This window comes from Alosa sapidissima, chromosome 13 (assembly GCF_018492685.1).
Source record: "Alosa sapidissima isolate fAloSap1 chromosome 13, fAloSap1.pri, whole genome shotgun sequence".
Taxonomy (NCBI): Eukaryota; Metazoa; Chordata; class Actinopteri; order Clupeiformes; family Clupeidae; genus Alosa; species Alosa sapidissima.
The window spans coordinates 9,491,974-9,515,681 of NC_055969.1; the positions used below are offsets into that span (position 1 = coordinate 9,491,974).

At 47.3% G+C, this 23,708-nt stretch overlaps 1 protein-coding gene across 4 annotated transcripts in view; it reads left to right on the plus strand.

The window, feature by feature from the left end:
• tnksa (tankyrase, TRF1-interacting ankyrin-related ADP-ribose polymerase a) overlaps positions 1 to 23,708 on the plus strand; it is a 106,355-nt gene that overhangs the window by 24,770 nt on the left and 57,877 nt on the right. For all 4 annotated transcript variants that reach the window (XM_042058589.1, XM_042058586.1, XM_042058587.1 and 1 more), the window contains exon 4: positions 18,541 to 18,577. In XM_042058589.1, coding sequence (XP_041914523.1) covers positions 18,541 to 18,577 — 37 coding nt within the window. The remainder of the gene's footprint in view (positions 1 to 18,540; positions 18,578 to 23,708) is intronic.

A 23,708-nucleotide genomic window follows, 5' to 3' on the forward strand; every position in this document is an offset into this window, starting at 1 on the left:
ATTAATAAGGCATAAGACAGTGTTTCGGCTTTCAATATTTCATAAAATGGAGGAAGATGGGGGCCATCTTTTTTTTTTTTTATTGTCTTGCAAATTGGCCTGATCTGTCTTCACCGACTCCAGTAGTCCCGCTGTAAAGGATATGAGAGTGTTTTTGAGCGAGAGCTTGTTGTTATTCAGCCCAGCGGGAGCCGTCGCCACCTTTTTAATGGCCCTCCCTCCCTCCCTCCATCTCCCCATGCTTCGCTAGATGCACAGACGCGTGATTCATCTGAGGTCCTGTCATAGCAAGCACGGAGCCATACCTTAATTTCACTCCGATGGTGCCCATGCATGGTGCCACGCAATGATGGCACGAGGCGCCGCATTTCAGGGCTGTTATTTTAGCCCACCAGCCGGGGGCAAAGCTGGGGGGAAATAATCGACAGCACCTGCTGATGGGAAACGTTTGGGTGAAAAGATTAATTGTGCGAGCATCTCATCAATAACACGCCTTGTACTGGCCAGGAAACGTCCAGCGGTGGTTGAGTGCCACTGATTAAAGCCTTCCACCTCCTCAGCTGGTATAATCCTGTCACCTGAATGGCATATGTAAAAGATTTATTTGTTCTGTTGGAGAGTATGTGCTCTATGTTTTGAGGTCATTATGAAAATTAATGAGTGTCAGCATCTGAAATATGTTGTTTCGTTTATGTGGTGTTACATTAATTTTTCTGCAGTGTGCAATTACCTCAAGGGTAGAAAAAGGAACTAGGATAAAAGCTCCAGTTAAATTTAAATGGCATAATTAAAATGGTGCTAGTTTTTTAGAAATATTAACTTTTCACCTTCTTTAAAGGAGCCTTCTGGCCTCAACCCTCAAAGTAAATCAGGCACTCATCCAACCTTCAATAAACAGCGCTGGCATTTTAAATGCCTGAACGTAAACACAGACTATGACTCAATCCCCTTGTCATTTTGAGTCAGATATGACAGTCTATGTCTGTGTGTGCGTTTTGTCGTTTGTGTGTGTGTGTTTCATGACTCTTAAGAGGAAACACTCATCTCATCTGTCCCCGTGTTCGTGCTGGAGGATGACAGCGTGTCCCTATAATGATGGCGCTCCACATTACCGTGGCAACAGGCTTTGGCTTCCTCATTACAAGTCAACAAGATGCGCCATCAATGCCACGAGAGAGCCGCTAACTGCATATAAACATTACACAGGAGCAATGGCAGTCACTGCCGCCACTGTGACCACATCTACCCACAGCCAGTGCATAAATTAAAGATAAGGTGGCTGACTGTGTTTGGTATTAGTCCCCTCGGTGGATCACTGGTGAACTCGGCTGCTCTATAAATGCTGTGTTGTTGACACAGAGAGTTGACATGCCGTGTCCTTCATCAGGAGGATGTGATCGGTGAAAGCCAGGGACATGTCAGAGCAAGCAGCAAAGTGGCATCTGCATAGCTTTACTTCTCTCGAGTCTTGAGTTGTTGTTATTTTTTTCTCTCTTTTACTATCCTAAAAAGCAGCTAGCAGGGAACATGACAGCTGGTACGGAATAATAAATATCTGTCCTCCATCCTCCAACCAAACCAACCCCCCACCCCTCTCCCTCCTCTTGGAAGAAATCAGAAAGGGATGCATAACTTATTGATTCCAACTTTCTTTTCTCTGTGAGGTAAAAATGCCTTGGGGGAAGGAAAAAGAGCCTTGCTGTTTTCTTGTCTCTCGACGGCCTTAAACATTGGCACGGCACATCTCTCCTCAGCCTCGCAAAACAATGTGGAGGAGTCGGTTCAGATATTATATAAACAAAGTAGTGCTTTGTTCGCTCTCCTCTGACTTATGGCAAATGACATTCGATATGGGGGCTTATTGGAGCAGCCAGTCTCCTCAGGTGTCTGATGCTCGGCTCGGGCTGTTTCTCTGTACTCCGAAGTGTCTTATTTTCCACTTGATAAGATTTAAGGCAAATTATAAGTAGTCATTGCATTATTTAGCAGCTTAGCCTTTGCACAAAAGATTTTGTTTTACTGAGACAATTAAATGAATACATTGATCTGGGCGTTGACTTTGTTCCCTAATACCTTTCTGGTGTGTCAGAGAAGGCATTATCTCATTATCTCATGGCATTATATCAAAATGACTACTTATGTATTATGTATCCCCTATGTATTTAGCAAGAAGACTGATCAAATTGTGGTGAAGAATTGATTTGAAATGCATTAAACATTGTCAAGACAAATAATGGATGTGGTAGCTCGTACATTTAACACTATGAGAGGCACGTTTGCTTAGGGGACTTTGCTAATTGTTTACCATGGACACAGCAAAACTGTTCAGATATTCCGAAGGCATCCAGAGGGCTAACGATGCACTGCCTCTGCTGAATCACTAACCACCCACCGGTGCCAGCCTTGTCTGCTCTGCAGTCTGTTGTGTGGGACCTTGACCACGATCGCCCCAACTCCATCCGTGACCTCTAGCCAGAAGGATAGGCTTCCTAGTGGAGAGATGGACTTTGACCAGCCGATTCGATACCCCTGTCTGGTACATTGCTTCTGGAATACATGTTTATAAAAATTGCCAGTGGTCATACACCATCATCTGATTGACCCAAACAGTAGCCAGACTACCCAGGCAATCTTCTTGTATGGGGGGAGAGGCAGGTGTTGCCCATGTGTTTTCAAGAAAGCTTCTCATGCTTCTAATCCTCCTGGAACTTTCCTGAACACCAGGAAGTCCTGTCTTTTAAAGGTGCTCTAAGCGATGCCACACGTTATTTAGGCTAAAACATTTTATGTCACTTACTGCAAACATCACCTAACCAATCGCTAGCTGTCTGTGTCCTGAATACAGTGTAAAAAAACGCGATCTCTGTGGACAGCCCAGGTTCCAAAAACGGCAACAAAAACAACCTGTGCAAACCTAGCCCATAAAAGCATAACAAACTGTTCCAGCAAATCACAGACGAGATGCACGTTTAGAAGAGTTTCAATTGCATGGGAGCAGCACGAGAGGGAGGGTGAGGAAGTAGCGAGCTAGCTCTCTGTTTTGTTTGAAAGTCAACAGAAGTGGCGTTCCCCTGCATCGCTTAGAGCAGTGGTTCTCAACCTTTTTTCAGTGATGTTCCCCCTGTGAAATATTTTTTAGCACCCCCTAACCAGCGCAGCATTTTTAGTTTTAGCACTGTGCCATCAGTGTCTAATTTATTGAACTTTGGAACTGATAAATATCAATATATGTATGTATATTTTAAAATCTCACATACCCCCTGGAGTGCTTTCACGTACCCCCATTTGAGAACCACTGGCTTAGAGCACCTTTAAGTATAATTTGCAATATTAATGTGGACGTCTCTGAGTTGAAGATAAAAATCATTATTATCAAGCATTCACCCATTCAGTGGGCTTTTAACATTTATTGATGCTTAATCCACCCTAAAGGACTAATAAAAACAACTCCTCAGGGAGCAATTGTTTGCGAATTTACTTAAATTCATTGTATATTTCACAACATATTAAAGTTTTTATTAATTGGCCTTCAAGGATATGAGAGGCAGTCAGGTGTCCCTCTATTTTTAGCACTCTGGTGGAGTGTGGTGTGGCTCTCGAGTTTCCGATGGAACTCTGAAATAAATAAAGTGGCTGTCGCAATCCAGTGGAGACGCTAGCCATTGATCAGCGGCTATTTTGGCAGCATGACGAAGGCAATGGAGCAGGATCTTCTTTCAGTCCATATGTTGCTGCCGCATCCAAGGCAGACTGTTTATTATTGAATAATTTATCCCCTGTGTAGGTTTTTCATATCCTCTTATGACAGGCTAGTCAGTACGACGGATTAACTCGTCCTTGGGTTTGAAAAGTGGGTATTAGTCCACCATGTATAGTTGGGCAAGGTCTAAAACTGTCGGTCTGGTGTAGAATTGGAACTGCCTTTTCTGTCAGATCTGTCCTGGATCTGTGTTTTCTGAGTTTTGAAGGCATAAGGACTGTACAATGCGCCGGGTGTGTACAGATAACCATACAAACCGTAACAAGTTAGAGTTATAGCTATAGCCAGAGCGATGGCAGTCATTAATAACTGCAGTGAGTAATCAAGATGTATGTTTATGTAGCTTTTGAATTTAGCAAAGCTAATTGTCACCATTTAAAAACTTTTCTGACCATTAGTATTTGTTTTGCTAATTAGATAGCCGTTTAGCTGAATGTTTAGTGAACTATTCCGAGCACTCCGGTTTTAATAAAAGATCATAGTAGCATCGTTGGATTGGCCACAAGCTGATAACGGCCTATTTTGTCCTCCACTGCTTCACACATCCATACCTGTCGGCACTGGAGCTTGACACAGTTCACTCTTACATGGCCAGTTTACGTTAAGAGAAATGTTCAACGAAGCTTTCCGCCCACTCTCGAATCGCTTTATCGTTCTGCTCTGCTTTTTCACCTCGTTGAGATAAAGATAAAACCACATTTCCTTTTTTTTTCGTGCCCTCACTTAAAAACTCATTTAAATTCGCTGATGAGGCACTCTTCAGGTCTGTTTTTAATAGCCGTCAATGGAAGAGGCATTTCTTTGGGAAAAAAAGGATATCTTAGGCAACATTAACTCCAATTAATTACCTCACTTAATGGTATGCAGGAGCTTGCATGCTGTGTTCTGGCAAGGGAGAGGTTTGGTTAGGGAGGTTTGTGTTTTCGTGTGGATTGGGGGATGCAAGGTTGGATCGATGCTCTTAGCTCGGACAGTGGTCTGAGGAAGAGCTTGTAATCAAGCCTGCAGTTGCCGTGAGTGGGGCCCACTCTGAGGTAATAAGCTCTGTCTGACATGTTGCCTCCCATTTAACGGCCACTTCATCAAAGATGTATTTAACCGTAGAGAGGGCGCCTTCAAGGTCAAGAAGCAGGCCACTGCGAGCATAAAGAGTCAACACGCCGCACACGTCGGCAGAACTGAAAGCATTTACAATTCTCGCTGCACAAAGGAGGGTGGGGTGGGGTGAGAAGGAAGAAATCTCATTCCTTAAATATGAACGTTTATTATTTCCTTTTCTTCTTTCTGTTCCATTGGCTCTTTATCTCCAAAGAATATTGCTCTTCAGCAAGCCGGGGCGACACTTCACATTAGGAATCCGAGCACAGTCCCCCCTCCCTCCCATACCTTTGGCATCGTAAGGAGGGTCTCACATGAATGATGCAAAGAGATAGACTATTGATTCAGGTGACAAGCGTTCTTTTAGGGAACGCTTTCCAATTTCCCCTGGCTAATTCTGCGCTGTGGCTTGAGGGTAATTTTTTTTGAGGGTTTTTTTTTTTTCATCCCCAATTCCTACCTTTTATTGCTGTTCTGATTAGCTCTGCTTCAGTAATAGATTTCCATGGACGTTTGTGTGCTTACGACAGAAAAGAACCCAGGTTTGTGTGTGTGTGTGTGTTTCTTTGGGAGAGTGGATATTAGTGTGCAGAGCTCGTCCCTTGGCTCCTCCGTCTCCAACGGGAGCACCATGGCTCTGGGCCGGACCTTTGAGACCTGCGAGGGGAAGAGAGGCATCTAATGCAGGGCTGCGTGTGGTGCAGGCTCAGCCAGGCTCAGTCTTTAAAGCCACTGCTCCCTAGAGAGAGTTCTTTTTCTAGCGGCACACTGAGCTAATTGCCCCGGGAGCAGATATCATAAGCCTTAGAGTGTGTGTGTGTGTGTGTGTGTGTGTGTGTGTGTGTGTGTGTGTGTGCGGAGAGAGATGGAGTGTATGCTGTGCGGAAGCTCTGTGTTGGCATGGCAATGGGGATCACAGTGCCCCCCAGTGGGAATGTTTGTATGTGGGTTGTGTATTTGTTTGTGTTTGTACTGTGTGTGTGGAAGGAAGACTGCTGCTGGGAACAAAATGCCATTATCTGTACAGACCTTAGTCTTTTGCCTTTGTAGATATGTTATGCATTTAAGAGATTTTTTCAAGAAACTTTTCCCAGAACCAGCTATTGAAATTTCCTCAGCTGAATTCAGCATTGCCTACATTTCTAACCTCAAGATCTGTTGATATAAGAACTGTTTCATTATCCTAGTTACAGTACAGGCAGGTAGTTGGATTCAGGAAGTTATTCAGATTGAGGCAAGTCTTTTTGGGGTTGTCCAATCAGAGGTGGGGTTTAGGAGACGCTCGGGTGATCACAGGAAGGAAATTGGAGGTGCTTGAGGCTGCCAAACACATTTAGGTCGTCACGGGAGAAGTACAGGGCATTACTGAGCCGGACTGTGCGCTTGGCGCCCTCTGTGCAAACTGGTACGAGTGCTTGCCAACCCCAGCCCACCCCCACCTAGGGCATATTCTCACCTATTGCGCTGTAAGCTGCTCACAAAGCAGTGGTGAGTGTCAATGAGCCCTCTGTGCCCATGACTGTCAGTGCCCAGAGTGGTGCCAGCCTGGACGCCCCTCACCCATCTCCATGGCTTGTGATTGAGGAACTTTGTGTTAAAGGGAAGGGGAGGGTGGGCAATAGAACAATGAAAGATTGGAGGGCTATGGAAACTAGAAGAGAGGGAAGAAGGGGTGAGGAGAAGGGGTGAGAGAGAAGGGGGTTGGTAGAGGAGTGAGAGAAACAGCAAAGGAAGTGTGTGTGTCTGTCTGTGTGTCTGTGTCTGTGTCTGTCTGTCTGTCTGTCTGTCTGTCTGTGTTTGACTGTGTGTGTGTGTTAATGATTAGAAGAAGTTGGCTGTGAATAGGCTGCGCTGGATAACGGGCCCCGCTTACCTTGCCGTATTATTGCCCTCCTAACAAACGGGCCTGTTGGATTAGTGTCTGCTCATTCATCCGGCCAGATGAGTTCACCCTGCCACAAAGCGCCGCGAACATACACGGGGACTTTACCAAACGCCAATTCATTCCAATCCACCCCCACCGTCCCATTATTAATTCCCCTTTCCCATTCTCCTTAGAGCAGATTTTCTGCACCTTTGCTTTCTCCCTTTCATCCAGATCCCACACCGCCCCACACCGCCCCACACCGCCCCACACCGCCCAACCTTGCCACTGCCACCACCAGCACACACAACCCCCCCCCCCCCCCCCCCCCCCACCCCACCCCACCCCAGATCAGTAAAGTCTCCTCTTATACCCTGCATGAGGAGGATAAACCTCTTATTGCAGGGAAAAACATAATCCCTTTTTGCATGCCCGTGTTGCAGCTATATTACAGGCCGTTGGGGGAGTGTCGTTTGTGTGCTGTGCTGTGATTATGATTACTGTTGGGGACGGTGGGCGAGACACCCACAACAGCGCTGGAGACGCACGAAGCTTGTGTTTATGTTTGCGTATTTTGGATCTGTGTGTGAGCGAGGGAGAGAGAGAATGTGAGAGATTGAAGGAGAGATTGAGGGATGTGAAGATGGGAATGTAGAGTATGTAGCTGATTCTCTCATCAAATACACACACGCACACACATACTCTCATACATTCACTCTTTCTCTCTCCCACACACACACACACACACACACACACACACACCCAGCAGCTCTAATCTCTGGAGCCAGGTGGAGTTTTGGCCTGTCCTTTGTGTCACGCAGCTAAAGCCTGTCAGGCCAAAAGAAGACTCCCGTCTCGGACAATTTTCAAAGCCGGCCTTGAAAGTGACAGGGCCCCTCATCTCCCTCCCTTGCTAACCCCCCCACCTTCCCTGTGACTGGGGAAAGCCTCGTCTTTCCTAATTTGAATCCCCTCTGAATCTCCTCAGTAAAAACGATCAAACGGCGCCAAATTTTTTTTTCAAGCATTAACGTCATCAGAAACCTTATGACTCAAATATGATGTATTTACAGTCATTCGACGTTTGTTTTTGCACCTAAATGTAATGCTTTAAGGCGAGAGACCTGAACGAGAGTCATACCTGAGCTGAGTGCTACCAGCTGTGGGGAAGCAGGTGTTGGGCTGCTTCTGTGTCTGCGTGTGTGTGTCTCTGTGTGTCTCTTGCGGGGAGAGGGTTGCTGAAGTTCAGATAGGGCAATCGAAATCAATGTTCTTTAATGAAAAACAAAAGATTCTTTGGCACATGATTCTGTTTCAATCAAACATGTTTTCTTGGAATTGCCTCGGAATTATCACAGACTTCAGTTTTCCGGATGGCCCTAAAGAGTCTGCAGCATTGACTTTAGCAACCAGTGACTACACCACTTAATATTTGTGAGAGTCTTGCTCTGTCTGTAGGTGTGTCTAATGTCATTTGTCTGTCGGTGGCTGATTTGTTGCTGTCCTCCATTCTGACAGCCCATTGATTACAGGCCGTGTCTCTGGCGGCTGTCGTTCGATTGGGCGGCTGATGAATCCGCGGAGCGCTGAGATTTTAGCCCTCCGTGCTCTCATCCATCTTCATCGCCCCTGCCGTCACTCATGCGGTTGCCATGAGAACGTGCAGATGCCTGGTCGTGGGGAGTCATTTTTCCCGCCTGCCTGCTGTTCCAGCCTTCTCCATCTTTCCTCTCTTCTACTCCTCTCCTCACACCATCTTTCCACTTCTACTTTGCTCTCCTCACACCAGCTCTCTTCTCTTCTCCTCTCCTCCTCTCACACCAGCTCTCTTCTCTTCTCCTCTCCTCCTCTCACACCAGCTCTCTCCTCCTCTCACACCAGCTCTCTTCTCTTCTCCTCTCCTCCTCTCACACCAGCTCTCTTCTCTTCTCCTCTCCTCCTCTCACACCAGCTCTCTTCTCTTCTCCTCTCCTCCTCTCACACCAGCTCTCTTCTACTCCTCTCCTCTCACCATCTTTCCTCTCCCCTGCTCTCTATGCTTCTCTTTCTCCCGCCTTCTCTTTTCCTTTGTATTTCAACCATCTACTCTTCTCCATCCTTTCCTCCACTTCTCCTCTCTTCTATCCTCCTCTCTCCTCTCCTCTCTTCTACTTTACCCTTCTATCCCCCTCTTTCCTCTCCTCTCTTCTACTTTACTCTTCTACCCCCCTCTCTCCTCTCCTCTCTTCTACTTTACCCTTCTATCCCCCTCTCTCCTCTCCTCTCTTGTACTTTACCCTTTTATCCCCCTCTCTCCTCTTCTCTCCTACTTTACCCTTCTATCCCCCTCTCTCCTCTCCTCTCCTCTTCTACTTTACCCTTCTATCCCCCTTTCTCTTCTCCTCTCCTCTCTTGTACTTTACCCTTCTCTCCACCTCTCCTCTACTTTCCTCTCTCCTCTCCACCCCTCTCGTTCAGCCTGGCCCTGGTGCCAAGAGTAGCAGACGGGTGCACTGATGGAGGTAACCAGCCTGCTGACACCCTTCCCAGTGACGGATCAGAGATGGTGAGAGCGGGCCAGAGAGCTTGACTCCTCCAAACAGGGCCTACTTTTGTCTCCACCGCTCTTGGTTTCACTCTTTTCATAAACCTCTCTTGTCACCTCGTTCATCACCTTTCTTGTCCTTTTCTGTCTTTCTTACAGTCTTTCTGTCTCTTTTTCTTGTTCTTTGTTCTATATCCATTAGGTCTTTGTGTTCTCTCTCTTTCTCCATTTCACTTTTCTTTTGTTCCCTTTATCTATCTACCTGTCTCTTTCCGTCTCTCTCACTGATGTTTTCCTCCAGTCCCTCTGATGGAAAGGAAAGTGATTCATCTTCCTGTGCTATCTGTTGCCCTTGGTGGCCATTATCATCCGCCTGTAATTGCCTAGTTTTACACATGGCTGAGCGGCCTGTGAGAGGGATGGTAGGCAGGGCTGGGATGCGGTGGGCACATACAGGGGGGCACACACACACACACACACACACACACACACACAGGACAAAATAATGAGCTTGCTGATGGGGCTACCCCAGTCAGCAGGAATCTAGAAGGGAAGGGGAGGGAGCAAAAGAGCAGGCTTCTGTGGACTCTGGTTCACCTTGAGACTGCTCATGCTTGAATTAGAGTAGTTGTTTAGGGGAGCGCACATGGGTATTTAAAGACTCACTAGAGTAGCCTATTATTGTAATGCACATGGTCATGTTTTCATTAGAGGGCTTTCTCTCTTTCTATTTGTCTGTTTGTGGCACGCCTACAGGAAGTAAAGTAACTGACATGGCACCCGGTTGGTGCTTAAGCTGCACTATGTATTGTTAAGAGTATTGTGTTGCAGTCAGCAGTATAGAGCTTTGTTAAAACTACCTGTGGTCATCTCAGAAGAGGGAGCATCGCAATGAACTACAGCAGTACCAACTCCACCCAGTAGAGACTTTATGTTTTCATAGTCATTGGGAGTCCCTGAAACACAGCAAGGAGGGTTTGATGGCTATGTTGTTGGACGAGCTCATCAGATTGGGAGGTTGTTCCACTGTGCAGGCCCCTCAACGAGAGGCGCTTGGGTAAACTTTGGGTTGGCGCCCACAAGCACAAACACGGGCACGCTTTAGCAAGCAAGTACATTTGTCTTCATGTAATGGCCATCTGTTTCCCCGCAACACTCTCCGGAGCCAGCGGATGGAGCGCGGGGGGAAAGAGGAAAACAATGTTTGCCCAGTCGCCGAGGTGTTTATGCAGGACACTAGCCAAGGCTACCTGCCCCAGCTGTCTCCTGGAATGTCGGTCCACCTGTCAGACCATTTACCACTGGCGCTGAGAGGACAAATCAGTTTTGAAGAACTGCGTGTTATTTAAATCAGATTTTTTGCTGGTTAAGCAGTCTGCTGACATTCTGTGTTCTTGGGGAGCAGCCTTTGATGGTTTGTGTTCTGCCACTTTCATGCAAACATCATATGGGGCCCAAAGAGCAACAAACTTTTGTTTGAAAAGGAACGTAGCAAAAGGGACAAAAGTCAGACACCAAGTTGATCTTTGTACTGTTCCACCAGACTGCTGCCCAAGTTATTACACTAAGTTCCTCATCTGGTGTTTCTCTTCTCATCGTCCTGGAGGACCTCTTTACTGTATGTATCCCATCTCTCCCTATCCTACTGCTCCTGAACACGTCCGGTTTAGGTGATCATTTGTGCTGATGGTGATCAGGTGACTTCCATTAGGTATGGAAAGGAAGTACCCCCAAGAAAAGGTCCTTGGCTGCTCCCGTGGCTCCCTTTAAAAAGGGCTGAGCCAGAGAGACACTCCGCCGGTCTCTTATGAGGTTGGTTGTCAGAGACAGACTCTCCGTGTTCCGGCTTCTCGCTCCAGTGGTCGGCAGCACAACCCAGAACTTTCCCATTTGGAGTCGCTGACCCCTAACTGGAGGTCCAGGGTGTTTGTCTAAATTGCGCTCCCTGTGAAGCAATCATCGGGCCTTCAGTCCCATTCAGAGGCTCCATCCATCTTCTTCCCCTACACTGCCATGGAGAGCACTCTCCGGGCGCAACAGCCTCCTGTCTTGCCCTTTTCCTGTGCAGGTGAGCCAGCTGGAGATTAGGCGGAAGCCTTTAGTTCTCCCTCGCCTTAGTGTATAACAACAACAACTTCAGTTCATTTGAATAGACGATCCTTTTATGCGAAGGTCAATAGGGTAGTATTTCTGTCAGATACATTTGGTATCATTGTTGGCAAATGTTACCCAACATGGATAGAAGAGAACAGGGATGTTTTATCCCTTTGTCCCCAAAACGTCCTTTATCTAGAAATACTCCAATTTCTATCTAATAATCCTCTTAGGAACGCAATTGGATAAATAGCTCTTTCAGTAAGAGGGTGTGTGTATCTGCCTCTCTGTCTGTCCATCCGTCTATCCATCTGTCTCTGTGTCTGTGTGTTTGAACATCTATTGTCTGAACTGCAGGCTGCCCACATTCTTCTTTCTGCTGTAATTGCTGTGCTCCGTACTGGAGAGGTGAGCTGCTCTTATTTCAGCTGGGGAGCTGTCAGGAAGCCAACGAGTTCGCTTCACCACCACCACCACATGTACATTACTTTTTTATGATTCCTTTTCCTCCGTAACACGGAATTGTGTGGGGGAGCTGTCATAAACCAGAGACACTGGCTAGACAGATAGGCTACTGCAAAAGCCAGGGAGACTGGTAGACGGCGAGGCAGGCATTAGCCTGCATTAATGGCCAGAGAGAATCTTCCGGAAATCAACGAATCAGTATGATCACTCTCTGGTGGTAATACTGGCTGTATATGCAAGCTAACTTCCCTCCTAATGAAATTTATTGTAATTATATGACAGTTGTGACCGTGGGGGCAAGACGGGATCAAAATGCGTGAAATTGCTTGGGATGCAGTTGGTCCCCTAAAATGGGACTTGGTGTTTTCAAAAAAAAAGAAAGAAAGAAAAAAAGCCTTAAAAAAGTCTTAATTGGGGTGAAAGTACAGCAAACAAAAATCTTTAGCCTAGTTGTTTTTTGTTATCTGCTGCAAATGGGGTCCGTATTGGTCCGGAAGTTAATCAAGTCCCTCTTTTTCTTCGAGTGGCCCCTGGCCACTTGTGGTCTTTTGGCCGCCGAAATGAACCCTGCTGCCTTTAATGATGTTCCGGAGTCACTGGGGAGGGCCCGAGCGGCCGGCGCGAGTTCGGGGTCGTGTCCCAGATGGAGTGCCCTCAGCTGGGAAAGGCCTCTAGGCTTTGCTCCCCCCCCTCCTGCGGTGCTCCGGCCCTTGGGCTCTCGGCGAGGCCAGCGGCGAGCCTTCCGCGTTCCGCTCTGGAGCCCTGCTAATTAAGATATGGCACTTCAGTGGTGTGCAGCAGCTCGAGAAAATAAAGCAAGACAGCCATACAAAAATTAACGCAATAATGCAGCAGTTTTCGGCATAATCATCATCTGCAGAGGGATGTCTTAATTCTTATCTCATACAACAGGGATATTTCTATGCATGCTGCATTTTGGAAAATTGTCTTGGCTCTGGACAGGAGTTTGCTGCATCCACTGGTACCACCGAGTGTTTGCTGTTGTCTCTGTGCAGCCCGCTGCTTTATTCTGCTTCATCTGTCGACGGTGCTGTCAGCTCTCCACAGGTCCCTTAATTCACTCATCTTTTTGCATGAGGGTGGAATCAGGACAGGCCTGCCATTGCCACCTGAGGCTGTGTGCAGGGAACACTCAGACAGCGGAGGAAGCAGCAGCAGATAAACTCAGAGGTGCCAAGTGCCTCTTTTAATCAGACACACACACACACACATGCACACGCACGCACGCACGCACGCACGCACACACACACACACACACAGCCCAAGACACACAGTTAGTAACCCCCTCACGCATAGACATACACTTCCACATAAACACACTCACCTCTTCACACATGTATGCAAAGATACACACACTCTCTCCCCCACACTTATACACTCATCCTCGCGCTGCACACACACACTATCTCACTCCACTCATATATACTTTCTCCCCCCAACACACTGTACTCAAATACACACTCTTACCCCTGCACACATGTGCACACACGTACACACTTAATTCTAGTTTTTCCATCAGTAGTGTTTGTCAAGAAATGAAACACTACATGACTAGAGGGGTGTTTAAAAAGCAACATTGGCAAAGAAAAAAAACTCGCGTTTTTGATGTTTGTGAATTGATATTCTGAGTGCATCTCAAAGCCTTTGAAGATGATAGAAGTCCCCAGATTTCATCGACTCCTTCTCCTCCTTTTCCTCCACTCTCTATCACTCCTTCTCCCTATTCCCTTCTTCCTCCTTGGCCCCTTTCATTGGGTGAGGGGGAGTCAGGTCGAGGGCACGCGTGTTAACTGAAGTCAGTAAGTCTGTGTTGAGCAGAGTTGAGCTGGGTTGAGTGTTGCTGTGCTGTGCTGTGCTGTGCTGTGCTGTGCTGTTGCTGTGCTGTGCTGTGCTGACCTGTGTGTATATACTTTCTCTCTCTCTCTCTCTCTCTCTCTCTCTCTCTCTCTCTCTCTCTCTCTCTCTCTCCTCCCCCCCCCCCCCCCCCAACCACTTGAGCGGCTGCCAAGCGGCGTGCTAGTTTGATGTGTGTCTCGGCTATTAGAGGCAGGTCAGTCTCTGCCTCCCCAGGCCTGTTATGTTTACTGCTCCGCATCGCTGATTCCAGTTCTTCCCCTCTACTCTCTCGCTCTCTCTCTCTCTCTCTCTCTCACACACACACACACACACACACACACACACACACACACACACAGATGAACACACAATGCATGTAGCAGAATTTATGCTCAAAATTGCTCAACAAACACAGACACACACGTACACACACAATACAAAGTGAAACATTCACTTATTCTCATATGCCCATGCTCATACACACAGAGATATACCGCCTCACTCATTGCTAGCTGCCTGCAGTCACATGTCTAGTGGGAGGGTGAACATGGCCATATGGGTTCTTTGGGTCAGCGCCATGTCCACCATATCCACTACTTGGCCAATGTAGTGTCCACTGAGGTATTTCATAGGTATGCTGGCCGAGAACAGAGGTTTTTTTTGTTTTGTTTAAAATTCTCTCCACAATTATACAAACGCTAATGTAGAGCTGTGTCATGGTGTGACGTTGATGTCAGTTTGCAGAATGAAATGTGTTGTCCTGGGGAACGGTTGTCACTGGCAATAAATGGAGAAAGAAATGGCTGCAAAATTAAAAGATGTTGGCACATGGTGACCATTTTTCTTGCCACCTGAAGCCTTGTACAGGATTTATATATCTACTCTAGAACAGAAGGCATGACCATCATCTTACATCAACCCTTGGTGAGCACTTGGTACTCCTTTTATAGTTATTTGACTGCACCAAATCAAATTATGCTATTAGTCACTAAGGATGTCACAGAATAGAATGCAGGTTTTCATGTAGCGCTGTAGCGATGTTGTCAGCCTAAGTGCCCCTGTGTTTGGACTTGATGGGAATGAGTTAGGAGTGTAAATTTGAACGCAGGTCTGCTCCGGAGGGGGAAGCAGACATGTGCATGCATCTTAGTGAGGGCTTATGTAAGCGCCTATCCTAGATTCAGCGCTCAAACACCACTGGTGCCCTCTCTGCCCTCGCAGTCAGCACTATCACACACACACACACTCACACACACACACACACACACACACACTCACACAGACATACGCACAGACACAGTCTCTCTCTGTCTCTGTCTTTCTTTCACTCACACAAACACGCAACACAAACACGCACAAATGTAACCCGTACACATATACACCACAGCATGCACAACACGCAAGTCTGTCTGAGTAAACGTGCCCAGAATGTTGCCCTCTGGCTACGTGGCTGGCTTTGTCAATTGACCATGAATCATGTATACTGTTTACCAGCTGTGGGAGCATACAGTGCGTTGGCAAATATGTGCCCCGACAGTAAGCGTTCCCAGAGAGTCGGGGAGTCTTCTCCGCGAACTCTGCAGTTAATAGCGGACGGCTGGAGGCTGGCCGGAGTGAGGGGAGCGGCACCGTTGGCAGGGCGGAGCGGCTCTGCCGTTCCTGACCCTCGACGGCTGGCATAGGGCTAATAGCGCTGTGATTCTATTAGGGGGGGGGGTGGACTGGCAAAGTTGGCAGCCTGCGTATTAATGGTCCTCCCAGCCCTCTAGATTTGTTGGCTGTGCCATCTGTTGTTTTTTCCCCTCTTTCTTTCTCTCGCTCTCTCTCTCTCTCTCTCTTTCTCTCTCTGTCTCTCTCTCTTTTCTTAATAAAAAATCCCTCGCTTTGTCAATAATGTCACTTAGCAATGCACAAGCAGTAGATTCGCTCAGTGTCAGGCGATATCATCTGGTTGGGGGGTGCAGGGGTGGGGTGGGGTTGTGGCAGTGGGGGGTGGTCATGGTGATGCAGAAGAGGAAAAAGATTCTCTGTTTGTGTGTGTGTGTCTGTGTGTTTGTCTGTGTGTGTGTGTGTGTGTGTGTCTGTCTGTGTGTGTGTGGCGCACACACATATTGACTAAATCCTTTTTTGTTTTCATAAAATGCTTCTTGTGTCCTCTTTGTCCCTGCCCTTAGCTATTAGAGTTTAAGATCTTGCTCACACACACACACACACACACACACACACACACACACACACACACACACACACACAAATACAGGCACCTCTCAGGTCTTAAAGGAGTCAGGCCCGTTGTAATTTATGATGGCTGTTAAATCACTGCTTCCTATGCCTGTCCATGCCTGTGTTGTTCTCCAGCAGTCTCCCCAGTAGAGCTGCCTTTTCGCCTGTGCCCCATAACCATCCTCACACCATAACCATCCTCACACCATACCATCCTCACACCATACCATCCTCACACCATACCATCCTCACACCATAACCATCCTCACGCCATAACCATCCTCACGCCATAACCATCCTCATGCCATAACCATCCTCACACCATAACCATCCTCATGCCATAAGATCCTCACGCCATAACACCCTCACGCCATAACCATCTTCATGCCATAATCATCCTTTTACCATACCATCCTCATGCGATAACCATCCTCATGCCATAACCATCCTCACGCCATAACCATCTTCATGCCATAATCATCCTTTTACCATAACCACCCTCTTCATCAGTGTGATCTTCATCACATGCTCTTCTACAGTGTAGTTGGTTGGCATGTGGAGATGGGATTGTTTTATTCTGTTGTGATGAAGTTGCGTGTGTGTGTGTGTGTGTGTGTGTGTGTGTGTGTTCTTTGTGTCTCTGGGGGAGGAGGAGGCAGGGGAGGGTAGAGCAACACTGGATAGAGACAAGGGAGTGGTCCCTTTAGGTGGTTAAGGGGTGTGGGCAGCGATGAGGTGTATGTGTTTTAATAATGCATCATTGCTGCCAAAGCCTTTGAAGAAACTGACTCCCATTAGTGGCAGCACCTCTCAGTCAGAGAGCTCGTTCTGCTAGCCAGCTAGAGAGAGATAGAACGAGAACTCCCCTCTGTGTCTCTCTGTTCTCTCTTTCCTTCACACTTTCTCCCTTTCATTCCTCAAACTTCCCTTCCTCGCTTTGGTCAGTGGGGCCTCTTGGTCCACCGCCGGACCCCATGATGAGTGCCTCCCCATGCTTCCCCCTCTGTGTGTGTGTGTTGTGTGTGTGTGTGTGTGTGTGTGTAATGAGGCCCTGGGATGTTAGTAGCCCTGTCATGTCGATGCAGGCTGCTGTGACCCAGCTGGGGGTGAACCAAACAAGACAAAAGGCGCCACACAAACAAGCTCCGGCTCCAGTTCGCGCCTCAGTATTTTAGCCTCTGTGGTTTGTTTTCTCTCTCTCCCTCTTTCTCTCTCTCTCTCTCTCTCTCTCTCTCTCTCTCTCTCTCTCTCTCTCTCTTCTTTCTCTCTCTCTCCCTCCTTTGTCGCTCCTTTTTCATTTTGGTTGTTTGCTTTTTTATTGTAGGCCATTTCCCTCCCTCTCATCTCCGTCAATCCCCCATGCTGTCAAATCCATCTAGAGATATGCTCTCTCTTGTTCCCTCTCCCTCCCCCCCTCTCTCTTTCTCTCATATTTTTATCCATTCTCTCTCTCTCTCTCAGTACCTCTTTCATGAATTCCTTCTTTTGCTTTCTTTCATTCCCTTTCTCTCTCTTTCTGTCGCTCTCTGTCTCTGTTCGTCTTTGTGCATCTTTTCACTCTCTCCCTCTTCCTTTCTCTCTCTCTCTCTCTCTCTCTCTCTCTCTCTCTCTCTCTCTCTCCCCTGGCAGCCGGAGCACATGTGGGGGTGGGGAAGGAGCTGGCTGCTGAATTAGCTCCGTCTCTCAGATTGGCCGAGAGTGCCGAGAGGGGGAGGGGCAGAGGGTGGGATCATCTCATCTGCTTATTATTTATTTATTTATTTTTGCTCTCACCCCCCCACCACATCCTCTATCATCTGCTATCCACAGCAACGGCTCCTCCTCTCCCCCCCATCTCTGTTGTTTGCTCTGCTATAAGCACAGAGGGGTGGGGGGTGGGACGAAGCCGTGTGTGTGTGTGTGTGTGTGTGTGTGTGTGTGTGTGTGTGTGTGTGTGTGTGTGTGTGTGTCTGATTGAAGTGAGGAAGGGGGGTTTATTGCCAGAGCCATGAGCTGTATGTCTACTGTCTGCGCGTGCGTGTGTGTGTGAATATGTGTGCGTCTACGGCTAGAAGGGCCATGCATGTGTGCCGATCGCTGGTCTGCCGGTCGGATGCGAGAGCTTTTAATTGTTTTCCTTCCCTGGCGGAGCGCCACTGAGTTGGTGTTTAGTTTAAAGGGGAGGCAGCAGGAAGGATGCTGCCGCTGCTGCTGCTACACTGTGCGATGCTTCTGCCTGCCCATTGTGTCGGCAAGGCGACGGCAGGGATGGTGCTGATGCTGTGAGCGCAGGGGCTGCCCAACGTCAGCACGCGCATCGCTTCAGACACAAGGAGGCTGCGCTGCTAACACACACACAGAGAGGAAGAGAGAGAGGGAGCGGGGAAAACAGAGAAACAGAGGGAGAGAGAAGCAGCTAGCCTCGCTCCTTCAGTGTGTGTGTGTGTGTGTGTTTTTGTGTTTGGGTTTCTGGGGAACAGCACTGGATGTTGTGGTTGTGTGTGTGTCTCAGCAAGAGTAAGAGACAGACAGCGTGACTGTGTGTGTGTGTGTGCGCGTGTGAGTTTGTGTGTGTGTGTGTGTTTGTGTTCACCGTGGCTCTGGCTTCGTACTGCTGCTGCTGTGCCTCTCTCCTCCTGCCCGCCTCTGACACCATGATTTTTTGCAATCACCTAGGCGAATACAAGAAGGACGAACTCCTGGAAGCCGCTAGGTGAGTACAAGCCTTTAAATGCCCCCTCTCTCCCCCTCCCCCCTTCTTTTCGCTTTCTTCTCTCTCTTTCCTCCCTCCCTCCCTCCCTCCCTCCCCTTCCCTCTGTCCCCTCGGTGTTCTCCCAACAGGTATTGTGTTTTTGTGTTAGCTCTGTTGTTAGCAACACGCTTGTCTTTTCCAAACAACAGCAGGGCCAGGAATAGTCCGATTTGTGTTTGCTCAGAGGTTGTGTTTAAAAAAAAAAAAAAATGTTTTATGTTCGGCCAGCTAAAGATTACAGGCTTATGTCTGCTGTTTTTTTTTTCTCTGGAAGGAGGGGGTTGGGAATCGGAGCCATTCGTTTCATTTGTTTACAACGCAGATATGGTGCTGGGGACCTGAGTCTTTTTGTGGTCCGGTTTTCACATGTAAAGGTGTTTGTGGGCGCACTCAGACTGCGCCGTGTGTTGTGGCCAAACGAACTGTTGACAGTTCACAGTTGTGGACAACTGACAGTTGTGGTATTGCTGCTGTGTGCCGCTTGCCACTGGGGGGGGGGGGGGGGGTCTGTTTCCCAGCACTTTTCTCCCAGTGACTGCTGCATGTTAGCAGCACTACCAGGCTCTCTCTCTCTCTCTCTCTCTCTCCTCTCTCTCTCTCTCTCTCTCTCTCTCTCTCTCTCTCTCTCTTTCTCTCTCTCTCTCGCTCTCTCTCTCTCTTTCTCTCTCTCTCTCTCTCTCTCTCTCTCTCTCCCCTGCCTGGCTCTGACCGCCGGAGCTGCGAGCGAGCCGCGAGGAAAGTCACGCCTGGAGATGCCGGCTGGCGCACAAAGGCTCCCCTGTCTTGGCAAACACATCCGACCCATAGCGGTCAGCCCCGGCCCCGGCGATGGATGGGTGGACGTTTGCCTTTCAGCGGCTCAGCGTGTCTCAGCGGCAAGAAAAGAGTGAAAATGAAGGGAGATAGAGAGAGGAAGAGAGACGTGCCTCTCATGCCTAAGTGCCAACAGCCACCCAGCTGACACTCTCTCTCTTTCTCTTTCCTCCTTGTTCTTTCTCTTTTTTTCTCCTTCTCACGGTGTCCTCTTGGTTCTTCCTGCAGCACAGGGCTTGGAGATACCCTCCCTGCAAGCTGATCATCAAAGAGAAAGAGAGAGAGAGAGAGAGATGAAATATGGAGAGATGGAGAATGAGCAAGCCAGAGGGGGAGAGAGAAAAGACAATGAGAGAAGTACAAAGGCTCGGCTGTAATTTTCTTTTACATGCTTGTTAAGTAAGAAGGCCCCTGATCGCGGGTGCTTCGGCATTTTTTTTCCTTCTCTCTTCTGATGTAAAGCGTTAAGTAGGTCTCTCTTCCACCTCCCACTTCCCCATCCGCCACCATGGGAGTGAAGGAGCCCTTTTGTCAGAGCCGCAGAGACTGCCGGGGTCAATCCAACAGAGAGAGGCAGTCAGTCAGCTCCGAGCAAGTGTGTGACTTGACTGACAGGTGGTGGGATCACAGCGGTGAAGTGTGTGTGTGTGTGTGTGTGTGTGTGTGCTGTAGAGGAGGAGAGCCAACGTCAAACATCCAGAAGCCTCTCAAAGAAGCTCTGAGAAAGCTGACAGGATTATTGGGGATTTTTCCTTTCTGCTTGCTGTGCCTCTGACTATATTTTTTATTCTCTTCCTTTTTTTGGTCTCTTGGTTTTTGTTCATATTTTCTCTTGTTGTTTCCACTCCCTTTATTCCGTTTCTCCCACAACCTTTGTGCTGTGGCCCTTTTGGCTTGGTCCACTCTTCAGCAGACTCCCATCTAAATGAACAATCTCCGTTGTTCACTGAAGCCACCTATCTGTGGTTCCCAAGTGATACGGGAATGAGGGAGTGCGAAACCAGAGAGAGAAAGTGCGAGCACGGCAAAGCGAGACAGAATTAATTAATCAGCTTTTTTTTTTTTTGCAGAGCTTCATCTGATAAATGCCAGTGAGTAACAGAAAGCCCCTATTTTCCTTAGTTTGCCTCAGCCGCAGTAGTCAGTCTTCTTTTATTATCATCACCAGCCACACAAACCCCAAACCCGTCCATCCGTTTCAGCTCCAGCCACTGCGTACAGCAGGGGCAATCGGCGGGACGTTCCCATCGAGGTCCTGGCTGTGGTTAATAGCCGTCCAGGCATGTGCCAGTGAGCCGGCTGCTGGCCTCTGTACCCTGCTGATAGCAAAGCTGCTGACATTTGTACACGGCTGCGATAAGAATCGCGGGCCGACACGTATAAATGTGTTTTTCTTCACGCGGCTGCTGATGCTCCTGCCCGCGTCGCAGAGGCAACCAGGGTAACTCAGATCTGCCATGACCTGACAGAAGGTGATACTGCAGAACGAGACAGTGATATTTACGAGGGATTTTGGAGGCTAGTCCCTACAGTGCTTTAATGTTGGTGTGATTTACGCTCCTACTACACTTTGCACAAAAGCTTTGTGTGAATGGCAAAAAAAAAATGTGAGCATAAATAGTGGGGCCAAGGCATTTATCCCCATTGGTTAGAAATGTCTGCGTCCCTCAGAAACTCTTCCAAGCCAATAGCGGAAGTGGCCCAGGTCAGAGAACTTGTGAAGCTCCTCCCATAGCCTGCTCTCTGGGGGATCCTTTTGTTGAAGCTCCTCCCATAGCCTAACTCCTGTGGGGTCTGGTTGTTGAAGCTCCTCCCATAGCCTAACTCCTGTACAGTGTTGCCAATTTAGTGACTTTGTCGCTAGATTTAGCGACTTTTGGCTGTCTCTGGCGACTGAAAAGTATATCTAGCGACTGACAACAAATCTGGCGACTTTTTCGTGTGTCTGGTGACTTTTGTTTTCTCTTTGCGTTATCCTTCGGTTTGCCCAGGCTGACTGCAGCAGCAGCTTAAAGCGTGAGAAAAATCTTCTCGCAAAGATGCCAAACTCTGTTTCGATGTTGAAACGTCAGAAAATCTCCCCTCTCATGCCTGTTTCGTTAGTGAATTACATCGCGAATTTGCCCTAAGCGTTGCCCCATGATTATAAAAGGAATGACTGGCCTATATAGTATCAACCCATTTTATTACAAGGAAGTAGATGTTCTATAGATCTAAGCTCAGACAACGCTCCTTGGAAGGTGCAGCAATTTCGGCTGAAATTACAACAAGAGAGTCAACGAGACGAGAGCAATGACATGATGACAGGGAAAATGGGACACGCTTGCCAGCATCGTTCAACAATTGAACAAAGGAAGTAGGCTAGCCTACAACTTCATTCACAAGCAAAGCAGTGAATGTTAGAAAAACCTATAGCATTCGTTTAGGCCAGGGGTCTCAAACACCCGGCCCGCGGCCCGCGACGTATGTCAAAATAATAACGTAATCCGGCCCTTGAGACTTTTTAATTGCGACAAACAACGATACTGATTAAAATAGACGATAGTTCCAAATCTCATTTGTACTCTGCTCCACTATGTGCTAGACATCCAGAGCTTCATTCAAACCCAAACGCGAGAAACACAAAGACGTGCATTTGTAATGACGCGGAAGCGATGCAGGCCATAGTGTTGCATGAAATGAAGCAGAAATTAAGCAGAAATAGGCCTACACCAAATGTTGAAAAAGGTTTACGTGTGATGACGTCTTAGGTAGGCTATGTTATTCACCTATTCTAAATCTGAAGGAGAATATCGTTTTGGAGATTATGATCGATCGTCTATTGAATGGAGGTGCGTCTGCGTCTATACGATGGTGTCCACTAAGCATACCATGCTTATTTCGACCCTCTGCCCAACATAGCTTGGAGGTTGCAGTGGTAATCGTGATAATAGTGTCCGTAATGGACGTGGTACAAACAGCAGGGCTAGTAGAAATAGGGCTCTAAACTACAAAGTCACCCGCAATATGATGCAAACTGGTACTCAGATTACCCGCGATAGGAACTGATTTGACCAGAATACTTTATTGTAGGCCTTGTGGTTTAGAAACCATATACATCTTAGGTGTTGGTATACATCTTAGGTGTTTTCCTGTTAATTGGTTATGTGGGTAATATGAAAAAAGGAAAGTAAACCTGCTCAAATATGTTTATCCAGTATTTACTGAAAGGTGCATTTGGTGCTTGCCATCCAGTGGCAAATTAGATGGGTAAATTTACCCCCTTAATAAACTTTTGTTTTACTCAAAGATTTTTACATTTACAGTAGGACTTTATCTCTGACCACTTTCAAGCAGGGCTTGAAAACGAAATTATTTTTCAAACGTTCCGTTCCGAACGGTTCATGTAGGCCTATGTTTAACGTTTTTGTTCTTGCATGCGTTCCGCCACCAACATATCGGCCCTGAACCGGTTCGGAACGCAAAATATCGTTCGTTCTTAAAGTTCCGGCAGTGTTTGGCGGGCCTATCAAGTCTATTTTTGTGGACTTTACCTTAGAATAGACGTAGGCTACTCATTATTTCCCCTTGATTTAGCCTATACCGTAGCTATGCCCAAAAATAATAAATCACAGGCGGCATCCAAAAACATTCAGATGGGCTATCCATCCCATAGCCTACAGACTTACTGTAGGCCTAACCTATGCCTATAAATAATTTCTTATCAAAAATATTTCTGGATACGTGCTAAACTCCTTACCTGGTTATAGCCTAAGTTTTATCCATATGGAGATCTTCAAAGGCTTGCGCTATAATTCCAACCCTGTTTATAAACGAATCTGTCTGTTGCTGACAAGGCCTATCTCAAATTTCCCGTTTAACTCTTCTACATAGAATAGGCTATAATTGCGCAAACATTTCAAATCTCGACTTTAAAACGACAAGGCGTGGACAGGCAAAATAGGCTATTACGCATAGGCTACAAACAATTTCCAAATCAGTTTCAGTAGCCTACGCTACGAGCTGGCCTAAGATCCGAAGTGGCAGACGGATAGGTTACATTACAACAGCAAGACAAAATATACACATTTGGACCAAAGGTCCATTTATTCGTTTTTTTTTTTTTTCAAACTGCAGAAATCAAATTATTAGGCTGTTATATAGAGAACGAAAAAAAAACCGTTATTAACCGGTTTTGTGGATTTCAGAATAACGTTTCTGTTCCGGAACAGTTGAAGACCATTTTGTTTTCGTTTCCGTTTCCACTCCTCGTAAAATTCCGTTCGTTTTCGGTTTTCGT